Here is a 22,134-nt window from a genome sequence, read left to right as displayed (position 1 = left end):
TTTCCAGCCATTTATATTACTGAAAATTTTGCTGGAAAAACAGCGGGACAAAAACCAGCAAAGTTTTGCTAGTTTCCAGCAATTAAAAATTTGCTGTGTAGTGAGGCAGTTTTTTTTACGAAATACCAAATGTTTGAATGCTTACCCTGAATTAAGAATGAAGTCTTAAAACCAATTATTTAATAGTATTGTAAAATAATTTATTATAGTGAATGAATAATAACCTTAAAATATTTTTAAAACGTCACAATTTCAATTTGAGGAATGTTGGAAAATAGTTATTTAAAAAAATTTTAGAATGATAGAAATAAAATCAGATTCACGGAATTATAAAAAAATATTATAGAGAAGTATCGTAGAAGAATCGGCTTGTTAAATTTAATTTAACACAACACTTATCAAACATGTCTTTCGGGCATTGACTTTCATCAACACTTCCTACCAAAATTGTTTTGCTAGGACGCAGAGGTGGCCCTTAATCGAGATTTGTTATTTCGTTCTCTTTTTTCCAATACAGATAACGATTGACTATCAGTTTGATGCTAATCCCAAACACATTTCTTTTGGCCTCTGAACAAAAATGATGCACTGATTATCGATGAAAGATTAAGTGGACTTTTTATTTGTGAGTAATCAAGCAAGAAAAGCTTGAAAAAGCCCTTGTGTACCTGTAAAATTACTCACCTTTTCTCATAAAATGTGCAGCGTAGGTTTCAGGATCCTCAACGAAAGTAAGGCGTAAGGGGCAGATGATTTATCAAGAAATTTAAAACAGGTGTAGCTCACTGTCAAAACATATAATAATTCAAAGAGCAAATAGCCGTCATGTGTCTCCAACCGTATTTAGGGGCCGTTCAGATACCACGTGGACAGAAAAATGAGTTTTTTGACCCCCTCCGTGGACAAGCGTGGACATTTGGCTTACCCCTACCATCCTCACCGGATGTCCACGTGGACACATTTGAAAAAGTTTTTAATTTAAATGCCTATAAATTGACAGTCAAAAAACATCACTTTTTGCCTTTTGGTTATAGAAATGGCTGATTATGTTAAACCGAATAAGAATTTCCTGTTATAAAAAATATTAAAATTTTTTAAATTGCTCAATTATCATATTTATTACTTGCTTTCAAGTAGCTATTTATCGTTTAAATTTAAACTGGAAAGGTATGCCATTTTAAGATTTTGATTTAAACATCTTAATATTTATTCACCTTTAGAAAATATTTTGAAAGTAAGTATGTCCACGTGGACATGACCCAAACCCCTACCCCCCTCTCCGTGGACAAGCGTGGACATTTCCATACCCCCTTTTCCCCCCTCCCTAAGTTGTCTACGTGGTATGTGAACGGCCCCTTATCATTATCTGCGCGTTTGTCATCCGGAATTGACCTACATAAGTAAAGGAAATTGTTCACTTTTGACAGTTAATTGAAAACACAACCAGGGTTACCTCAATGTTAATCTATTAGATATATCAAAATAATTGTTTCCTTGAATAAAAAAAGAGAATGGATTATGCAATCAAATCTAAAGCTAGGTACAGCTCAAAAGTATGGTAAGGTTAAAATAATATGTTGTTCGATTATTGTTCTGCATGTTTCTCGCAAGGTTAGTACTTCCTTAATGTCACTTTCAATTATTATTTGGTTAGTAGATTAGTATTGTTTTTTTCTTTTTTATTCGAAAAAAATGTTTAGTCCAACTTCCATCCATATGGAGCCGGAGTTCCGGAACCACGACTTCCACCCGATTGCTCACCGGAAGCCCGTTGATTGGGTGCTGCATTGGACGAATAAACCTGGCTTCGCTGGTCAACGGTTACCGGATATGGTCCGGTTTGGGAAGAACCGCTTCCGCTAGGCTTACGTTCGCTGAAAAGGCCACCCAAATTGCGACTATCGATGAAGTTTCTAGCGTCCAGGAAGCTACCGAGACCACCGGCACCTCCAGCTTGACCACCGGCTCCAGCTCCAGCTGCCGGACCAATTCCCAAACGTTGGTTGATGTAGGTTCCGACCTGCTGCTTGATAGCATTTCCGACAGCATTCTGGACACCGCTAAGGATTCCGCTAAAGAAACCTCCTCCAGCGGGAGCAGCTGGTTTCGGAGTCGGAACTACAATATTACCTCCTGATCCGTCAAACTGTCCAGGGCGTCGGCTGCCTCCGCCATTGTTATTTCCGGCGCCACCTCCACCATAGTAGTTGTTTCCGTCGCCACCGCCATATTGATTGCTTCCGCCGGAAGGAGCCGGTTGCGGGGGATAGTACGGTTGCTGAGGTTGATTCGGACTCGGAACGGAAGGGTAGGGATTGGCGTAGCCCCCGGAACCCGAGGGTCTGTTCGAGCTTCCACCCCCGTTGTTGGTCGGATTGTTCGGTATCAGTCCCAGACTACTTAGTACGTCATCGTCCGAGGGTGGAGCCGATTTGGGGGGATTCGGTCGGTCACTGTGCAAGTCTTGGGCGTTTTCTGGAGAAAGCATTGCATAGTTTCGGGGGATTTTTTTTTGTTTAGAGTCCAAGTGCATAGGGAAGGATTAAGGTTGAAAGAAACAAGAAAACAATAAGAAACAAAAGTTTTAGTAACAAAAGAAAACCGAAAAGCGAATTAGTTTTTAAACAAAAATTAACTGAACAAAAATACGAGACAGAATTCTCGTGGAATGAACCGTAGAGTGTAAAAAAGTTAAGGTAATTCATTCCAGAGGTCTGTCACATTGCATACTTCCAGGCTCAAAAATTTCCCCACAATCGGTTGCACGCTAAGCGCGATTTGTTTAATTTTAGTTTAATTATATACAGTGTGCTCATAGCATCCCGCACAAACTCTTGTAGAGTTGTGTCAAGTTTTTTTTTGTTTTTGTTTGGAACAATTTCACAGTGTGATATTTTTTTTTCTAATTTCATCTTCCCTCTCTTCCCAATTGGTTATGGAGAAACTTTTGAGCCACACTGTTATTTTTTCGTTGATTTTTTTAAACACAAATATAATTAAGAAAAAAAATTTCTACTGATTGCCGTTTGTATAGAGTTTTTTCCTTCCGGATACCTAGTAGTTAAAAATTAAGACCTTCACCCGAAATTATCGATTCAATGAATATTTATACAGTACATATCGGAAAATTACATACATTTCAGACATGCTTGGGATAGTGATTTTCAATCACGTTACCTCCCGAAACATGAAATGATAATTGGAATTAGAGTTGTTAATAAGTTTTTTTTACAAATGATGAAGAACAGGGCTGATCCATGTTTTTCATTCTAATAACATTCGTTTTCATTTGTTTTTTTTTCCTTTTTTTGCATCTTCATTTCCATTTTATGGTACGGTTGTTAAGCCTTGTTGTCTTGGTATAAAGAGATAAAATTTTCCTTTTCGGTCGACCTGTCCCTAATAACTGTATTTACATGATCATGATTTGTTTTTGTTTTTTTTTCTTCGTTTATTTTTAAATGGACTCAACCTTTTCGATATAAATTAAGTAGGTATTTGTCCTACCATTTGCCCTCGATTTTTTTTCTTTCGGATTTTTTTTGCATCAGCCACTGATTTGAGTTTTTTTTTGTTGCCTTTTATCGGCTTTTAGTTTTATTTTTTGATGTCTGTGTCGGCCAAAGGGTGATGAAGTTGAAAAATTGCTAAGACCCGTCGATTCACACGTACGCAAACAGCAAGGATTCATTGTTTAATTTTTAAGTCGAGGGTAATTTTCTCCTGGGGAAAGTTTTTAAGCTGATAGAGTGACCAGCAGTTTAAATTATCAGAGCTGACTATTTTTACAATTTTGAAAATTTTGACAATTTTGACAATTTTAACAATTTTGACAATTTTGACAATTTTGACAATTTTGACAATTTTGACTATTTTGACAATTTTGACAATTTTGACAATTTTGACAATTTTGACAATTTTGACAATTTTGACAATTTTGACATTTTTGACAATTTTGACAATTTTGACAATTTTGACAATTTTGACAATTTTGACAATTTTGACAATTTTGACAATTTTGACAATTTTGACAATTTTGACAATTTTGACAATTTTGACAATTTTGACAATTTTGACAATTTTGACAATTTTGACAATTTTGACAATTTTGACAATTTTGACAATTTTGACAATTTTGACAATTTTGACAATTTTGACAATTTTGACAATTTTGACAATTTTGACAATTTTGACAATTTTGACAATTTTGACAATTTTGACAATTTTGACAATTTTGACAATTTTGACAATTTTGACAATTTTGACAATTTTGACAATTTTGACAATTTTGACAATTTTGACAATTTTGACAATTTTGACAATTTTGACAATTTTGACAATTTTGACAATTTTGACAATTTTGACAATTTTGACAATTTTGACAATTTTGACAATTTTGACAATTTTGACAATTTTGACAATTTTGACAATTTTGACAATTTTGACAATTTTGACAATTTTGACAATTTTGACAATTTTGACAATTTTGACAATTTTGACAATTTTGACAATTTTGACAATTTTGACAATTTTGACAATTTTGACAATTTTGACAATTTTGACAATTTTGACAATTTTGACAATTTTGACAATTTTGACAATTTTGACAATTTTGACAATTTTGACAATTTTGACAATTTTGACAATTTTGACAATTTTGACAATTTTGACAAATTTGACAATTTTGATAATTTTGACAATTTTGAAAATTTTGACAATTTTGACAATTTTGACAATTTTGACAATTTTGACAATTTTGACAATTTTGACAATTTTGACAATTTTGACAATTTTGACAATTTTGACAATTTTGACAATTTTGACAATTTTGACAATTTTGACAATTTTGACAATTTTGACAATTTTGACAATTTTGACAATTTTGACAATTTTGACAATTTTGACAATTTTGACAATTTTGACAATTTTGACAATTTTGACAATTTTGACAATTTTGACAATTTTGACAATTTTGACAATTTTGACAATTTTGATTATTTTGAAAATTTTGACAATTGTGCCAATTTTGACAATTTTAACAATTTTGACAATTTTTAAAATTATGACGACATTACAAATTTGGTCAATTGTGGCATTGTCAACAATTTTGACAATTATACAATTTTTTCAGTATTGAAAATCTTCATAATTTTAAAAATTTTAACAGTTTATACAGAAATAGATTGCTGGTCACCTAATTTTTAAACAGGATTCCCTCACACAATGCTCCAAACGTGTGTTGTTCCGTGCTGTTTGCGGAATTTATTATTCAGGTCCAGCATTTCATTTTGGCGCTTTCGACTTTCCCAAAAACCGGATGTTGCCATTTTCCTTATCGGATTTTTTAGTTTCTTTTTTTGTCCGTTTAGTTTCGTTGTGTGCTGCTCGCTTTTCCGGACTCTTAATCGGCAGGTGTTTTGATTTGGTAGGGCGTTCTTGTTTGGGTTTGTTCCTTTTGCTTGTTTGGTTTGTATGTTTGCTGTTTTGTATGTGGGCTGTTTTTTGTTGTTGTTGTTTCTACTCTACTTTGTGAAAGGTATTAGCTTCTCGGAATAAAAGGGGGATTTGCAGTATCATTTTCATTTCCAGAATAGCTCGGGGGTATTAGGTGTCTGCGTGTGTGTTTGTGTGTTTTGGTAAAGGTAGCTGATATCTTAGAGTTTTTTTTTCGGGGTAAAAGTTTTTCCCTCTTCAAGTAGTGTCTTTTTTACTTCGCCAGCCCCTTCTCAATAGTTTAGTATAATAGGACTAAAATCTGGCTCTCTCTCTAATCAGGTATAAGGCTGTTGCGTTTAATAATCTGTTTATTTCCTACTAACTGTTTTTGTTTTTTTTTCGTGTGTCGCTTTTGCTGTCGTTTAATATGTTTCCTGTTTTCATCCATTTAGTTAGTTGTTTCACTATAGCACATCTACTACAGAGTTTTGTGTGTTTTTTTATTTCGTTTGTTTCTTTTTTATTTTTTTAAGGTTTTAGTTCATGTAAGCTTCTTAAAGATTTCGTTTGATAAAAATTGTCTCTTCTGTTTCACGCTAACATTAGTTTCATCGTTTCTTGTTTTGTTGGGAAAAAGGGGTAGGAAGGGATACTTTCTATTTCTACAACTTCGTTATTCTCTCGTTACTGGTTGAATATGTTTAGTTTTTCTGTTTTTGTTTTTGCAATCGGCTAAATTTCTTGCTTTCGGATGATTCACGCCGGAAGTTGAACTTGTAGAATCTTTTTCAATTGTTGAATTGGGGTTTTGGATTTTAAATATTTAAAATTTCAGCTCACCGTAGTTTTTTTTTTCAATTTCTTTTCTTTTAAGTTCCATTAACTTAAAACCATTTTTGAAAAGAAATCGCTTTTCATTATTTGGCAAATTTTCTATTTTTTTAACTTAATTTATCTAGAAATAAAACCATCAAGTTAAAGACACTTTTGAGGCTAGATTTTGTGGATGTTTTGGCTATCTTCCTAGAGGATCATTAAAAATAAGTTCATCATTTAATTTTAAACTGAATTGGCTTCCAGATTGGCGTAATGGTATTTTTTCAAAGGTTTTTGTGCTACAGCAAACTCTAAGTCTTAACCAATGGGTAAAACAAATCACCTGAGCTTAAAAACTGAGGAATGGGATAGTAGACTGAATCGATTTGGGGTCATTTTGGAATTTCTCAAACCCTGGGGTCTTTGAAGCTTAGTCTTGGTCTAAAACTCATCCATGATTTTTTGCAAAATTTTTAAGTAACGTTTGCATGAGTAAATTTGGACTTTTATGTCTGTATGGGAAAATTGAATATTTTGTACTGGAAAATCAACATCATTTTTGTTTCGTCTGTGAAACCGAGCCAGCTGATGGATTTGTGCCAATTTATAAATTTCCTAAAGGAAATTTTCCGTTGCACAACTTTGTCGAAGACTGTAACTTCGTATCTTATAAGGAAAAAAAATTAATAGCTGTTTCACAGTGGTTTGTCTTTTCGCACTGATAAACAATAAATTCAATTGACATCCCTGCAGAGTGCCTTGCGAGGTATTGCGTGACTACTTTCCATGAAACACTTCGCGAGGCTCAAGCAGTGATGTCAATTGAATTTATTGTTAATCAATGCGAAAAGACATACCCCTGTTAAACAGATAATAACTTTTTTGCCTAATAAGATACGAAGCTACGATCTTCGACAAAGTTGTTCAGCGAGTTGTTCCTTGAGAAAATTTATAAATTGGCATGAAAACCATCAGCTGACTCGGTTCCACAGATGAAACAAAAATGATGATGATTTTTCAGTACAAAGTGTTGTTTTTTTTCAATTAGGTAGTCAAACTGTAAAGAAATCGTTAAACAACAGCATTATGCTGTCCAAACTGTTTGCAAAATATATATACAAATTTATTTCGGAAATAATTGACCTGGAGTTATTTCCGATGTGTGGGGTTCCAAAACAAATTTTGATCATTTTTCCGGATCTGCCGGTAGAAACATCTTATTTCACAAAAAGACTTCCAATGTTTGCTTTGCTCTGCTATGCTATATCCCAATTTTCAAAATGACCAATTTTTTTAGACTGGAATAAATTAAAATAATTCTTGTCAATTTGATTTGTTTTATTCTTAAAACATATCTTATTTCCCATTAAACTCAGTTCCTCAGAACATTAGAAAGAAGGAGTTAAAATTGGACTGATTTCAGAATTCATTGTAGCCGAGAACGAATAACGGCAAAAGAAGGATAATAAGATGATTGTGTAAGCTTTCCTAGAGCCCTGAAGATTGTCCAAGGAAGTTCTCAGACATTTGGCAACTGTCTTGTGGCCGGTTCATAACTAAGAAAATTCCGACAATAATACCGATGGAGTCTTTGTAGGGTATCGATGCAGGAACTGGAACATAATCATGTAACGCAGGTTTAACTCGATTTAATTGATCCGAAAGATTTGCGAAAAACATGAAGTTGAAAGAACGCGGCGTGAAGAAGGAGAGCGGTCCAAATAAGAAGAGCGGGAAGACACGATATCGGCCAATCAGCGAGCAGCGCGCGACGAGACGAGGTTTAAAAAAGCGGGGTCTTGTCGGTTGCGCAAGTTAAGTTTATTTTCAACCGCCAACTAAGGTTGCCAATGTGTCTCATATTTGGAGGCCCAACCTGATTACCAGAGTAGCCTCCGTTTTTCCCTGATTTTTGGAAATAAGCCTAATTTTCCCTGATTTTCGTGAATATGACGGAAAATGGATAGTACGGAACTGCATTAAGACTTTGGTGGAGGTCAAAATGTGGATTGAAGACCAAAAAAAGGTCTGTTGAGGCCAATCCCCACAAAATCGCCGGTCCGGTAAACCAACGGTAGAATGTTCGGACGTTAATCAAATACGCGCACAACAGGTGATACGATCACGGGAAACATATATTTAAACTAAAATTAAAACGCTCAACTTTAAACGAGCAACAGTGGACTGTATTTTTAACTTCAAAAAACGCTACTTAACTCAACTGACACGGGTGACCGATTGAAACTCCTTTGTCTCGCTACTGACTAGCTATCGGTCATTTCTTTTCCACTATGCACACACGCACTGTTTGTCCTGACCACTGTAGATGCGTGCGGCAAAGGTAAAACAATTGATGCTGCTTGTGGCTGACGCGGATGTCTCTATTTCATTACTTTTGAGTCGTGTTGCTGCTGTTTGGCGCGAACATACCGCCCACCTTGAGTTTACTCAACAAGAACCTTATCGACCCCGACCTCCATGTTAGCTCCTCCGGTTCTTCAGCTTTGTCGACATCCAACCTGATCCATGTATTTTCCTGTTGTGTGTTGACCGACAGTCGAGCGGTGATACGAGGTTCTGAGGTATCACCTTTTGAGAAAGTAGGTATCCTGTTGAAGAAAAGAAAACGACAATTTCTCCATGCTTTTTGTAGTCAGGAAGAACGTAACTTTGATATAGCCCCCTGGCATCGACGGCAGAATTGCCGCTGCTAGCCTTTGCGCCCCTTCTGGGGGCATACTTATCTAATGAAGAAGTGTTGATTTCAACAAGGTTCCTAGCCTGGTCTGATAGAAATTGATGTATTCTTGACTTGTCCCCTGGCAGTTGTAACTATCTGTGGGGGCTCATTTAGCGTAAACGATGACCATTTGATAAAAACTGGACCACACCATAAGTTACTGCCCTGAAGATCTTCAACTTTCGGTGCGACGGATGTATCCTGGCGGAGAAAAACTAATGTAGGTTCCGCAAGCAAACAGATAGGGTAGGACGTAACTTAATGATTGGCCCCCTGGCAAATGCAGCCAAATCGCTGCCAGTGCCATCAATGCCCCTCATGGGGGCGTGAAATACCTTATTATTATTCGATGAAGCAGAACGATAACAACAAACGACGCTAGCGTTGGATTATATATGTAGGCAATCCTGGACATCAACTTAATACGGTGCGATGTACAACCCTGGCGAAGGACAGACACTGTAGATTTCGCAAATAATCATATAGAATTGAACATAACTTCTCAGTTGGCCCCCTGGCAAACACGGTCGAATATGCCGCAAGTGCCAATAGTGCCCCTCATGGGGGCGAAAAATATATTTTTTTTTCTGGGTAAATGAATAAACGGTTGAACATAACAAGGGCCTTCACAATCCGGAACGGTGCGTTGTACAACCCTGGCGGAGGAAAAAACACTGTATGTTCCACAACAAACGAGATAGGTTGAACGTAACTTAGCAGTTGGCCCCCTGGCAATACGGTCAAGTGTGTCGCCAGTGCCAACAGTGCCCCTCATGGGGGCGGAAAATACTTATACATCAGTCCAATGCGACAATGGGTGTTTTAATACTGCTCTCGAAGATTTTAAAAATGCCTGTCTCGGGCACTGCGAAGAGTAGCTGCTTCGGTGCTCATCTTAAAGTTGTAAAATCCTTGGCCTTCGTATGTTACCGTATCCTTACGGAATACGATCCATCGGGAAACAAACGCCTTGAAGAACCGCTTTAATCTGTCTCTGAATTGTAGCCAATACTCATGTTGACAGGCTTCATCACAAGAATGCTTTAATATCCAAAGCTCTTGGAGAAACATGTATACTAAGACAATTGATGGGGTTGCGATTACTTCAAGATCAAACAAACAGGTAGCAAAGAGAGAAATTAGCCAGAATACTAGTAGTACAAGTCTCCCACATGTAAATTTCAAATAAGATGAATCCTCATCAAATTTTTCAGTTGATGTCATAGCAATACAAGACACAATCGGTGTTCCTGGTAGCTCTCCTGCGACAATCCATCCAAGATGTGTATTTTGTAGCATTGGACCGGCATCGTTGATCCTCATCTGGTTCGGTAACAACACATCGTAAAACAAAGATACTCCAATCACAATATCAACCGATCTCGATTTGTTAAAGTCGGGATCTGCAAGACTGATGGATGGTGGCAGTTTCCAAGTGTTGACATCGATGCTTTTTTGGGGCAAATCCAGCGTGATTTGAGGTAACACAAAGAATTTACTTTCGACGGTAGTAAACGTAGATGTACAATACACAATTCGAGCAATAACAGACTCTTTAGAAACATTTGTACAACCTCCAACACCGTTGATAGCAACATTTTCTTGAGAACGTACGAAGTTTAGCTTCTTTGATAACTCCTCGGTGATTAAACAAGTCTGAGAGCCATTGTCCAACAATGCGCGAGCCAAGACTGTGTTTCCGTTACTATCAGCGAGCATGACAACGGCTGTCGACAGAATAGCAGTGTGGGTGTTCTGTTGGGTACTCAGTAGAGTAGTAGTGTGGTGACTAACAGTGGGTGTGTTTGTGGGAGGTGGCTGTTGTGTAGATTGGGAGCTATTTAACACAGGTTGGTTACTATTCGTCCGGGACTGATCGTATTGCGAGTAGGGTTCATTTCTTGACTGACTGTTCGCGCGTTGAGGTCTTTGTGAGGCTTGAAAGACATTTTGCGTGTTCGAATGGCTACTTTGGTTTGGAGAATATGGATGCAGTAGAAAATGATGACGCTGACCACACTTCAAACAGGAACTACGTGAACATTCTGCAACAAAATGTCCGGAATATAAACAGTTGAAGCAGAGTCCCAACCTTCGGACTAAAACCTTCCGATCGATCACCCTCATCCTGCTGAAACTTGAACATTGCTCTGCCTTGTGTGGTCCTCTTTTGCAGATAGGACAAAAACTCTGGACAGTAACCGTACTGTGGCTGATGGGGGCCCTCAAATTCCGCTGATTGTCATTTCCATTGCGACTGGCCGTTGACTGTAGAATCGAACACTGGTTCTCTAGGAACGCTACCATGGCTTCGTAGGAAGGCACGTTTTTAGAAGCATGGTAAGTTTCCCAGAGACGGTAGGTTTCTGTGTCCAACTTCTGCGACAGCATGAATGCCAACAGTGGACTCCAATTACTTGGCTTCTGGTTCAATTTTTCCAACTGCTGCAGATTAGTTTGGAACGTCGTCAGCAACGTATTCAACCCTTCGAAACTTTCCGTTCGCATGGCAGGTGCTGCAAAGAGTGCGCTCATGTGCTCCTGGGCTATCAGCTTATGGTTTTCATACTTAGATTCCAAAATGCTCCAAGCTAGTCCGTAATTGATCGCCGATACTTGAATTTGGTTGATTTGGAGAAGAGCATCATCTCTTAACGACGCACGGAGGTAGTTGAACTTGTCCATCTGATTTAACTGGACATTGTCGTGAATAAGCGACTTGAAATTATCTCGGAAGTTGATCCAATCAGCAAGTTTTCCAGAAAAGGTCGGCAGCTTTAGCTCGGGAAATTTGGTGTGGCACGGTAACGTCGAGTCGGAAACCGAAGATTCAGCTGGTCGAGCTGGGATCGACTCAATCCTTGACAACAGCTGTTGTTTCACCGAGAAATATCGGCTCACAAATTCCTTAAACACATGTTTGTTTTCCTTCCTCTGGGACTCTTTTCTCTTCTCGTCATCTTCGTCGTTGTCGTTCGTGTCCAAATCTTCTAAAACCGTTTCGATCTGAATCCGCAAGTCACAAAAGGTGTCATAGGCTTCTTCCAATTTCACTAATCGTGGCTGGAGTGAACATTGCTCCTGATAGTCCTCATGTTCCTGAAGGAAGTCTTCTAAATTTTCAAGCAAATTCCACAGAATTTGTTCTTTTTTACGAAGATGACGTAGTTCATCAGCCATATTGTTACACAACGCACTTTGTATGAACACTTATCACAAAATCACTCACGAGACCTCATACGACAACGAATTGACAGATTTGATTCGATAGAAGTAATGTTCCAAATTCTGATTACTTGATCAGTACAAGTTGATGTTTAATATTCCAATTCTATGCTCTCTGTGTCAACCGGAGAATGCTATTTTTTTGACTCCTCAATTTAATAAATTTGTAAAATTAAAACTCAAATCAGGTTCAAATCTTACAATCAACTCTCGCATTCATGCCACCTCAACCACTCAAAAACTCATTCACACGCACACTCTATCTACTAGTACTTATCTTGTTTGATCCTTCTCTGATAAATCCTCTGTTTGGCGGTAAATCCTTCCACAATTGGCACAGCTGACGTCCTACCTCACACCAGCATTAATTAATCCGTTGCGATTTCGTTGGAGACTAATCTTCTTAGGAATTTGATCCCTAAAGACACTTCACACAATTCCAAAACGGCTAAATTAACAACGTTCACAAATACGCCAAGCAAACTTCAGTTGCTGAGGTCTGGTTTCCACTTATGCGTTTCAAAACGGCTTCTTAAGGCGTTCATAATGTGCCGATAAAAATATTCAACACTCTCCTTGGGCTTTTTCAATTCGCCGAAAAGCAATGGCCTCCCAGAAGAACAGAATAGTCGTTTGTATGAAACGCCACTAGGTTAGACACTCGTTATTATTCAATTAATTGGGTTATTTGAAAGCCACCCGCCGAGGCTCCAAAGCACTTGATTTCACCAGGAATGGACAATGCAAGCCCGCGATAACCCAATGAGTTCAACCCAAGCCACCCGGCAACAAAACAACCCTTGTAAAATGGGGCAATCGTAGCCAAGCCGTCCGACACAAAAGGATCTTCTTTGCCAAAGGCTTCCAACACAAAAACGCGCACAAACTCCGCGGTTTAATCCGGTCGCTAAGGACCAAATGTTGAGGCCAATCCCCACAAAATCGCCGGTCCGGTAAACCAACGGTAGAATGTTCGGACGTTAATCAAATACGCGCACAACAGGTGATACGATCACGGGAAACATATATCTATATATATAAAACAGGGAGAGAGACAGACCATACAGAAATGTGCGAACACGCAAAACTCTTCACTGGATCATCCGATTTGCATGCAATTTTTTTTGTTGTGTTCGTCTTCACGCGAAGAAAAACACAACGGAGAGATTATTTTGAAAATGTTTTTGTGGAATTTTAAAATTAATTTTTAGTTTTTATTCGTATCAAATAAAAGTCATGGCAAGTCAATTTCCATTTTTTTTTTCATTCGAATCACCCAGAGTAGGAAGGCGCCAAAAGCAATCAAGGCTTACTAATGTTCATCCATCTCTCTATAGGAAGTTTTGGCGCCCATTTTCGTTCCAAGTGTTCTTTTTACGTGGTACCAGTGAAATGGATACTTGGATGTGATTTTCTCTATGGGGTCCGCAACAACGAAGCATAGCAATGCCTGTACGCAGAATATTGACAAAATTTGTAATTTTTTGCATTAGAATCAAGGCAATTCTAAGATTTTTTTTAGATGTTTGTTCGTTCACCGTTAATTTTTTTGAAATGTCATATTCTTTTAGCAACTCAAGCAATATGGCTGTAAAATTTCCAATAGACTCAAAACAACTTAATGAGATTGAATTGAAACATTTCATTATCAAATCATTTTTTATGAGTTTTGGTAACACCAATAGAAAGTCATATAACTGGTAAAAGATCACCTTAATATATATTTTTGTTGATTTTTTCCAGTTAGTTTGAGAATAATTAAGGTTATGATTTTGTGATTCCAAGTAAATTGAATCATTATCATAAAAACGGATTGGACGATCAGGGAACATTGGAAAATCCACACTACCTTTCATGCTCGGTGGTTAATCTGAACTTTGGAAAATTTTAGCAATATAGGACTTTATCTTGATATTAGATCCAACACTCAGTTTTAAAAGTCCGAAAAAGGATCGTAATCAATAATATCATCAAGTACTAAAAACTTGAAAGAATATAAAAATTAAATTTTAAGTAAAGAGCATGCCACTTAAAATTTTGAACAATTAAGTATAGAGGAAAATCTGAACCAATACACAAAAATTCAAAAAAAGTTTCGTACCAGATATCAGATCTAAAAAAACAATCTGTCAAGCATAAGTAAATTAAAGAATATAAACACCTAAATTCGATAATAAAAATATAATCAAGATCAACGAAAATCCAGCTTTTAAATTAACGTTTTAATATAACTGAATATCCAGTATCATAAAGCCAAATTTAGAATATTGATTCAAATTTACAATAAAATTCAGAATTAAATTTAACTGTCTGAATTACAGTTTCTTATCTTATGATCATAAACTATAAATTTAAGTAATTTATGAATATTTTGAATTTCTATTCCAAATACTCAAAATAGATTTGCTCTCATTCAGGGTTTGCCTGTTATGAGAAAAATAATCTAAGTACAAGATAGTTTAATTTTTTTTCTAAATTCTTTAATTCTTAGTGCAATTTGCCAATCCTTAACTGAAAATTGAAAAATAGATAATGATGACACAAATTCCGAAGACATTTTCAAACATTATGTTGATTAGAAAAGTGTTGCTGTAAAATAAAATGAATAAATACTTTTTCTGAATTGTTAAATATTTGTCAAACTCAGCTCTGTAAAATCACAATAAGATTCAATTAGTGTGTTTAGTGCAAAGTCCGAAAAAAAGATATTTGAAATAATAAAAAAAAAATTCAAAATTAATTTTATATTCATTATTCTTTAAATGTTCCGGGTCAATTTTCTATTATTTCTATTCTGACGACCATGTTTAAAGAAAATTGTAATGTATTTAAATACAGAGGTTAACAAAAATCGAAAATACAACTCTATTTAGACGATTCCAGCAAAAAGATCCATTTTCTTTTTTAAAAAACTTTATCAGATAGGAGTTTTTAATAGGAATGATGACTAAACTAAATTGAAACTTGATAGATAAGGCGTTCTTAAGTTACCGGAACTGATCATTAGCAGAACTTTATTATACGCTTCCTCAACAAGAAAATAAGTTCGCTATACAAAAGTTAGCGAGCTTATTAGAGCAAATCCTATGAGCGTTTTTGTGTCACGAACTGCCGGTTTTGAATATCAATTTTTGTATGATATTTTCCATTCCATTAGCGGTTGTTTGAATGAACTTAAAATAATGAAATTCGAATAACGAACCATAATTCTGGATTTTTCTTTCTGATACAAAGGTATCCACTAGCTTTTATACACTTAAAAGGAAGGCTGACTTAGAAACAGTGCTAAAATATAAAGAAATACTCAAAAATTACGGGCTTAACAAAGTTTGCCGGGTCAGCTAGTTTAAACTAAAATTAAAACGCTCAACTTTAAACGAGCAACAGTGGACTGTATTTTTAACTTCAAAAAACGCTACTTAACTCAACTGACACGGGTGACCGATTGAAACTCCTTTGTCTCGCTACTGACTAGCTATCGGTCATTTCTTTTCCACTATGCACACACGCACTGTTTGTCCTGACCACTGTAGATGCGTGCGGCAAAGGTAAAACAATTGATGCTGCTTGTGGCTGACGCGGATGTCTCTATTTCATTACTTTTGAGTCGTGTTGCTGCTGTTTGGCGCGAACAAGGTCCTTACTTCGACCGTAATTTCCGTTACACCATATATCTTGATTTCTAATGCCTCTGAATTTTGAAAAAAAAAAATTGATAGCACTGCCATCAATAGCCCTGCCCCCTGACGGAGCCGATTGAATCGCTAGAGCGAAACAGTGTTCGCTCATACAAACGAGCAGAGATGCCAATATGCCTGATTTTCCAGGATTTGCCTGATTTTTCGAGGCTCTGCCTGAAAACCTGATAAGCCATCGAATTTCCCTGATTTTTTTTTAAATATGCCTGATTTTGCCTGTTTTTTGTGAATGTAATGAAAAATAGGTATGTAGTTAGGAACTGGATTAGGTACCATTATTGAAGTTAAAAAGTGAAAATGTGGCTTAAATAAAGCAATCGAAAGATTTCCCTTTAATCCTTCGATTGCTTTGATTCAGTAGAATTATTCAACCAAGTAGACAACACATATTAGAATGAAAACGTGGAGTCATGACCAAAAAAGGTCATCATTTTGAGCGAAATTTCCGTTCCGTTTCACCAGTTCCCTGATTATTGAAAAAAAAAAATGTTGGCAACCCTGCAAACGAGTGTTCCGAGAAAGTTCTAGAGTGTAAATAAATGAAAGTAGAGAAAAAGTGAACAGAAAAATATACAACAAAATGAGAAGTTTAGTGAAAGTGCTTTTCTTCGTTCTGCTGATCCAGTTCCTTGCTTCCGGTTCTCTGTTGCCACGTCCCAAACGGTCTTTCTTCAGAGCCTTTATGAAAGAGTTTAGCTACAGTGGCCACCGATGAGTTTTGTTGGTATTCCAGACAGCCTCCACTCGTTTGGCAACCACAGTGGTTGTCAAGTCAACCACCGCGATACAGTCCACCCTCTTCAAGTACATTGAACTAAAAGTTGGCAGTCCCTTATTAGAAATCAGGACTGTACGTTTACACAGCTCAAGGCAAGATGCGCGAAAGCACCTAAGTTGTTTAACGTATACAAGAGGAATCGCCTACAGGGGCAAGAGAGGTAGAAAGAAGGAAATGGCTTAACCCTTGAAACCCTAAAGATCATTAAGGGGAGTCCAAATGCCCGATCTGATACTTTTGTTGTTTTGTCCCATCAAGAGCTGGAGATTTACTCCGGATTTCTGGAATTTAAGAATTTGGTCCACAAACTTATATCCTAATATCCGAATCCTCTGAGAAGTGAAAGCGGCTTAGACTCTGTGGGTTGAACTTCGAGTCAACCTATTACCAAAGCCACATGATCATATCTTTTAACTACGCTACGCGGATAAATTTATCATACCTATTATTTTAGTAAGGTTATTCGTGGTCCATAAATCCGTAGTTTGCTTAAGCTTTTCAGAATCGTTTCGGTTTCTGGAGAATTCAAACGATACCAGAGAAGGAAGATAAGAATTAGGCACTTCTATAACATTGATGGGTAGAAGATAATAGGATGACTGTTTGAGCCGTTAGAGCAGTGGACAAATACTATTCTAAAATCAAAGTTTTAGGGAAATCAAGTTACTAGTTATTCAGTATTTACCTAAGACACTTTTGAATATAAAAAATCTGGCAACCAGACCAAACAAGGTCTGGTGCATGTATGAGAGAATGATAAAGCGGAAAATCGAATGTTAAAGGGGAGGTGTCAAGGTTAAGTAGAAGGTTCAAAGTTAATTCGGTTCGGACTTCATACCTCAAAGGATTAGCCGTTCCTTCTTGATGTGCAAGATTGCGAAAGCTTATAGCCGAGCCAGCTTAACTAGTAGGGGTGGGTGCTCGAACTGTGCACCAAGCTGTTGTATCTTGCTTTTCTACATTCTCTCAGATCTTCGCAATCTTAGAGAGTTCATAGAACGTCTCTTGCTGTAGAGTGTAGACTAGCTTTTCTCTCCAACTTTAATGAAGGAACCGTTGTTATGGTGTTGGAAATTATCCCTTGGAGATAAATCATTGATTATACAACACATTCACAAAACGAAGTAGAATTAAATACTGCAAGAGTTTTTTTTCTAGTACATAAAAAGTTTTAGAAAAAGTTGGCCAATTGGTTTGAATTTGAGACAGAAACTCTGAAGCTGAGACATGGCATATACAACCTTTACTCAAAACGTTTTGCCTCCATTCGATTTACAAATCGCGCTTAACTCTGATCAACTGCATCAGGCTAAAATAATTGAAATGTTGTGTAGACATAGACACAGTTCCTTATTTTGCGCCTCGCTTGAGGTGACGACAGAGGTTCATGGCTTGCTGAGTGACTGAATGAACCCATCTGTCAAAATGGCTAAATTGGCTCTGATTGTCTTGTGCCGGTGTTAACGTTTCAGATTTTGTAAACTTAATTTAAAAAAAAAAACAATTGAAAATTTCACTTTGTACTGGACGATAATCGGATTGTACGGTGTCAGCAAGCTGGTTTAATGGAAAAGGCGGACAAATTTTTCAACAAAAGTGAAGATTTCGACTCAGTTCGGTGTAAACGAATATGCGAACAAATACGTGCATGCAGTGCAGCTCAACAAACCGGAACGCAAAAGGTCGAATCCCGTTTTCGAATATCTGCGACAACCTTTTGAAGCTAATTAAGGTTTGAAAAAAACAAGTTGCTTCTTGATCAAAAATGTGTAAGTAAAATTGTCTGTTATTTTAATTTTAGCAAAGTGTGTACCCAACAATTCATCAGTTTTTCTGCTGGTTTTAACACCAACGTCAACTTTGAGTTGCGACCTTTTCCGTTTCCTGTTGGGATGATATTACTAACTCGTTCAGAAACTCTAGCCTCTTGGGTTGAGCAGTTTTCTATGGAAACAGTTCTGCAAGACAAGTGCTGAAGGAATCTGCCGCCAATATGCCACCCGACAAACCCATACTGGAAATGCCTGTTGTTGTTGTACATTTATTTAAAGAGAGTTTTTAGTCTTGAACTTTTACCCTCACACTGGAAATGCCTTAATAAAACCATTTGTAAAACAATTTAGATTTAGGAAGAAAAAAGACTGATTCAGGCTTCGATAAAAAATTTCGCTTTTATTTAGCCGTTATCATTCATATTTCTAATTAGAAAACCAAATATTAGATCGAAACTTATTTTAAATCACATTTAATTTTCAGATTCTTAATCAAGTTTCAGACTAGAATCAAATTTTATGAATTCAATTTCAATTGTTGTCAAAATTCAGATTGCTTGTCAGAATTGGATTGCTTTTTCAATTACTATTTCTGATTTGTTTGAAAATGTTATTAAATTCTGATCCGATTGTTTGAAAATGATCTAATTTTACTGTAATTGAATATTCAGAGCAAAACTGTTCCGTGTTTCAATATTTTTTTCGTCCCCACCTGAGAAGGTTCCAACAATTCTCACCAAAAATCGGTACCTGAACGGGACAATTCTCACCCACGTTGACTACAAGAATAGGAAAAGAACTCACCAAGTTCATCCAAAGTGACGGCTAAAGTGACTACCGACATCGAGTGACTTGGGTAAGTCGACTATTGTCACATCACGCGCGGCGCAGAATAAGGATGATGTGGATGAAGAGGATCTAAAAATTTTGATAGTGAAAGCTGAAACTATTACAATTTTGAGGCCTATAACCCTCTTGTCAAGTGATGCCCCGAAGCCTTTACGGGACTATTTTTGATCGAAATGAATATCTTGGTGTGATGGTGGAGTCAAGGACTCACTTAAGTTGAAAACGAGGAAAGGTTTGCTATTCACGTTACACATCTTACCTTAAGGCAAGAAAAGGCGATCAATACTAAGTTAGGTATCAACAATCTCAAAAAAAAATCTTGGACGGCAGACATGATTCTCGTGAGGCCAAGATAGCTGAAAATATCGAGGCTGGGTCATCCGGTCGAAGATCATTCGGCCGATGGTCGCTAGGCCGAATGGGTAAATTTCGTTCTTGGACTTGAAAATTAAAAAAAAATAATGAAAGCTCTATTTAAGTTTTTTGTTTGGGTTTGTAAATAAAGTGAATAAATTTGGGGAAAAACAGACCTTGGTAACGAAACCTAGACAATTTTCCCAAAGTGGACCTTTCCTAAGTTTTGTTTTAAATAAACCGATCAATCTGACAAGCTTTTCCTAAATGGCATTGTTTCACATGAAATCTAAATTTAAAACTGGATCTATATATCTCGGCTCAGCGAGAAAAAGAATCCAAAAGATCGAAAGTTCGAATCGAAAATAAACCGACCTAATTGATTTTCTTCATGCTAATGAATCAATCCAAAAAATCTAAAATCTGAATTGATCTCCCAAAGATCCAATCCAAGATCCTAGTATAGATGTTTCGGACTTGATTGATCCCCATTCGGTTACTGGATTGTCATTATTCCACGTTGAAACGAAATTCCTTACATACTTGAATCAGCCATCAGTAACGGTTCAATGATTGAAGGAAAATTCTAACAGGATTTCAAGCAATGTAAAAGTAGCCATGATTTTTTCCGTTCCATTCATCAGCTTTCGTAATAAAGATTCGATATGTTTCATCATATATTAATAACTGCGAAAAAGGGTAATAGAAAACTAAGTTAGTACTATTCCTATTTAAAACATACTTCTTAGTTTTCGAGACTTTATTTTTAATGATCCTCAGGTCAGGTGAAAAATTAAAAAAAAGTTAACTGAATATGCCAGCTTCTTTTGTCAAATCTCTTCAGAACAAAAACCGTTTATCTACAGTAAAATCCAAGCAATCTGTTTTTTTAGAAGTTGTCTTCTCTATCATTTGTCCGAGATTCTTCTGTTCAAATTGAAAACCCAAGAAAAACAAGCAAAAATACACGAATGATTACACCAGTCAGTAGAGCAGTGGGGTAGGTGTTAATTGTTCCCCCCATTTTTCTGATCTGGGACTTTTATTTCCTGCTCTATCAAACGTAAACCACCTCAAAAAACCACACCAGGTGGTCGGTTTTATTCGGATGTTTCCTTGCGAAGCTTTCATTCAACTTCCAGTTAGTAGTGGGTGCCAGTGGATGTCTGTGAGTGAATGTATTTCTTTTTTTCTTCATCTCCTCTCTTTCGAGGGGTTTCATTTTTATTAAAGTTAATTAAGTCTCTAATTGGAGTTTCAAGTTCATCATCATTTCCAGGTTTAGTCTTTCTGATGTTTGTTTATCCTTTTTTTTCGCCTTCGGCTTGCCGGCATTAGCAGCGTTAATTAGCACATTCTACATGAAAATATATTAGATCTTACTCTCTCTTTTTTTCGGTTTAGTTTTGTTAGCTTCCGGGCGGGTGCAAAATGTGGCTGTTTTAGTAGTGGGGCTTTTCCCCCATCATTCCGGATGTACGACGTTCAATGTTTGTGGGGGGAAAGGACATGTTAATAGGAAAATAATGACCAGTAACTATCCAAAAAAATGGAACATAAAAACCAACAAAGAACAAAACCACAAAAGGGACAGTCGTAGGTTGGAAGCGCTCCCAGTACTTTTTTTTGGTTTGGGGTGGATCAAATAAGAAGGTGTTAGAAAAGGACAACCGAGGAAAGCTTGGGGCGGTTTTTTATAACCAGGAAGCGATGGGATTCTGTGCTGCAGTGGTTCTCCTGAAAATTCCTAGGACCACGGTCAGGGAACAGGCAACCAGAACCAGTTGATTACTGGCCAACGATTGGCTGCTTCCGTTCCGTGGTCTCTTGTCCGGTTGTTTGTTATAGAGGAATTGGTTCCACAGACTGGGTTCGGTGGTCGTTGCCGCGTTCTGGGGCTTCGGGAAGTACGGATTGTGGGGGGAGGCGCCAAAGTCGAACGGAACAATGACACCGGGAGGGGGTTGATTAAGGGGAGGGTACATCGGCTGGAAGACGGCTGGACTTCCGGCGTTCGGTTGGTTTGGATATTGGCTAAAGTAGGGCGATTTCGTAGTTTGAACCATTCCGAAGATGTAGTTCGGATCGATCGGAACGTTAGGGTACGCGGGGTCTTTACTTTTGGTGTTTTCTGGTGCGGGATTAAGACTCAGGACACCTGCAATTGTTAACGGTAACGTTCGGTGAGTTTTGAGACATGGACGAGTGATACTTATGACGAATACACCATGACAATGTACAATCAACTCAGGACTAGCTACGGTAACAACAATGCAACATAAGAATGTCAGGGTGTTGGGTGAAATTTCCTTTTTAAAAAAAAATAATAATAAAATAATCAATTAGAATAACTACAATAAATAAACCCAGTAGCGATGTTTATTAATGACCTGTAATTGCAAATTCTTTGCTCATAAAGTAGGCTTCAAATTTTTACATTCGCAAGACAGCCCTGAGAGAGACTCC

General features: G+C 37.1%; 1 protein-coding gene across 3 annotated transcripts in view; it reads right to left on the bottom strand.

Annotated features, from left to right (window-relative positions):
* Positions 1 to 1,448: 1,448 nt before the first annotated feature.
* Positions 1,449 to 22,134, bottom strand: part of LOC129757313 (translation initiation factor IF-2-like) — a 451,432-nt gene continuing 430,746 nt past the window's right edge. For all 3 annotated transcript variants that reach the window (XM_055754493.1, XM_055754494.1, XM_055754495.1), the window contains one exon: positions 1,449 to 2,475. In XM_055754493.1, coding sequence (XP_055610468.1) covers positions 1,697 to 2,475 — 779 coding nt within the window. In that variant the 3' untranslated portion in view covers positions 1,449 to 1,696. The remainder of the gene's footprint in view (positions 2,476 to 22,134) is intronic.

This window comes from Uranotaenia lowii, chromosome 3 (genome assembly GCF_029784155.1).
Source record: "Uranotaenia lowii strain MFRU-FL chromosome 3, ASM2978415v1, whole genome shotgun sequence".
In the NCBI taxonomy this organism is placed as follows: Eukaryota; Metazoa; Arthropoda; class Insecta; order Diptera; family Culicidae; genus Uranotaenia; species Uranotaenia lowii.
Note: the sequence above shows the minus strand (reverse complement) of the source record. Positions and strands in the feature narration are given on the sequence as shown.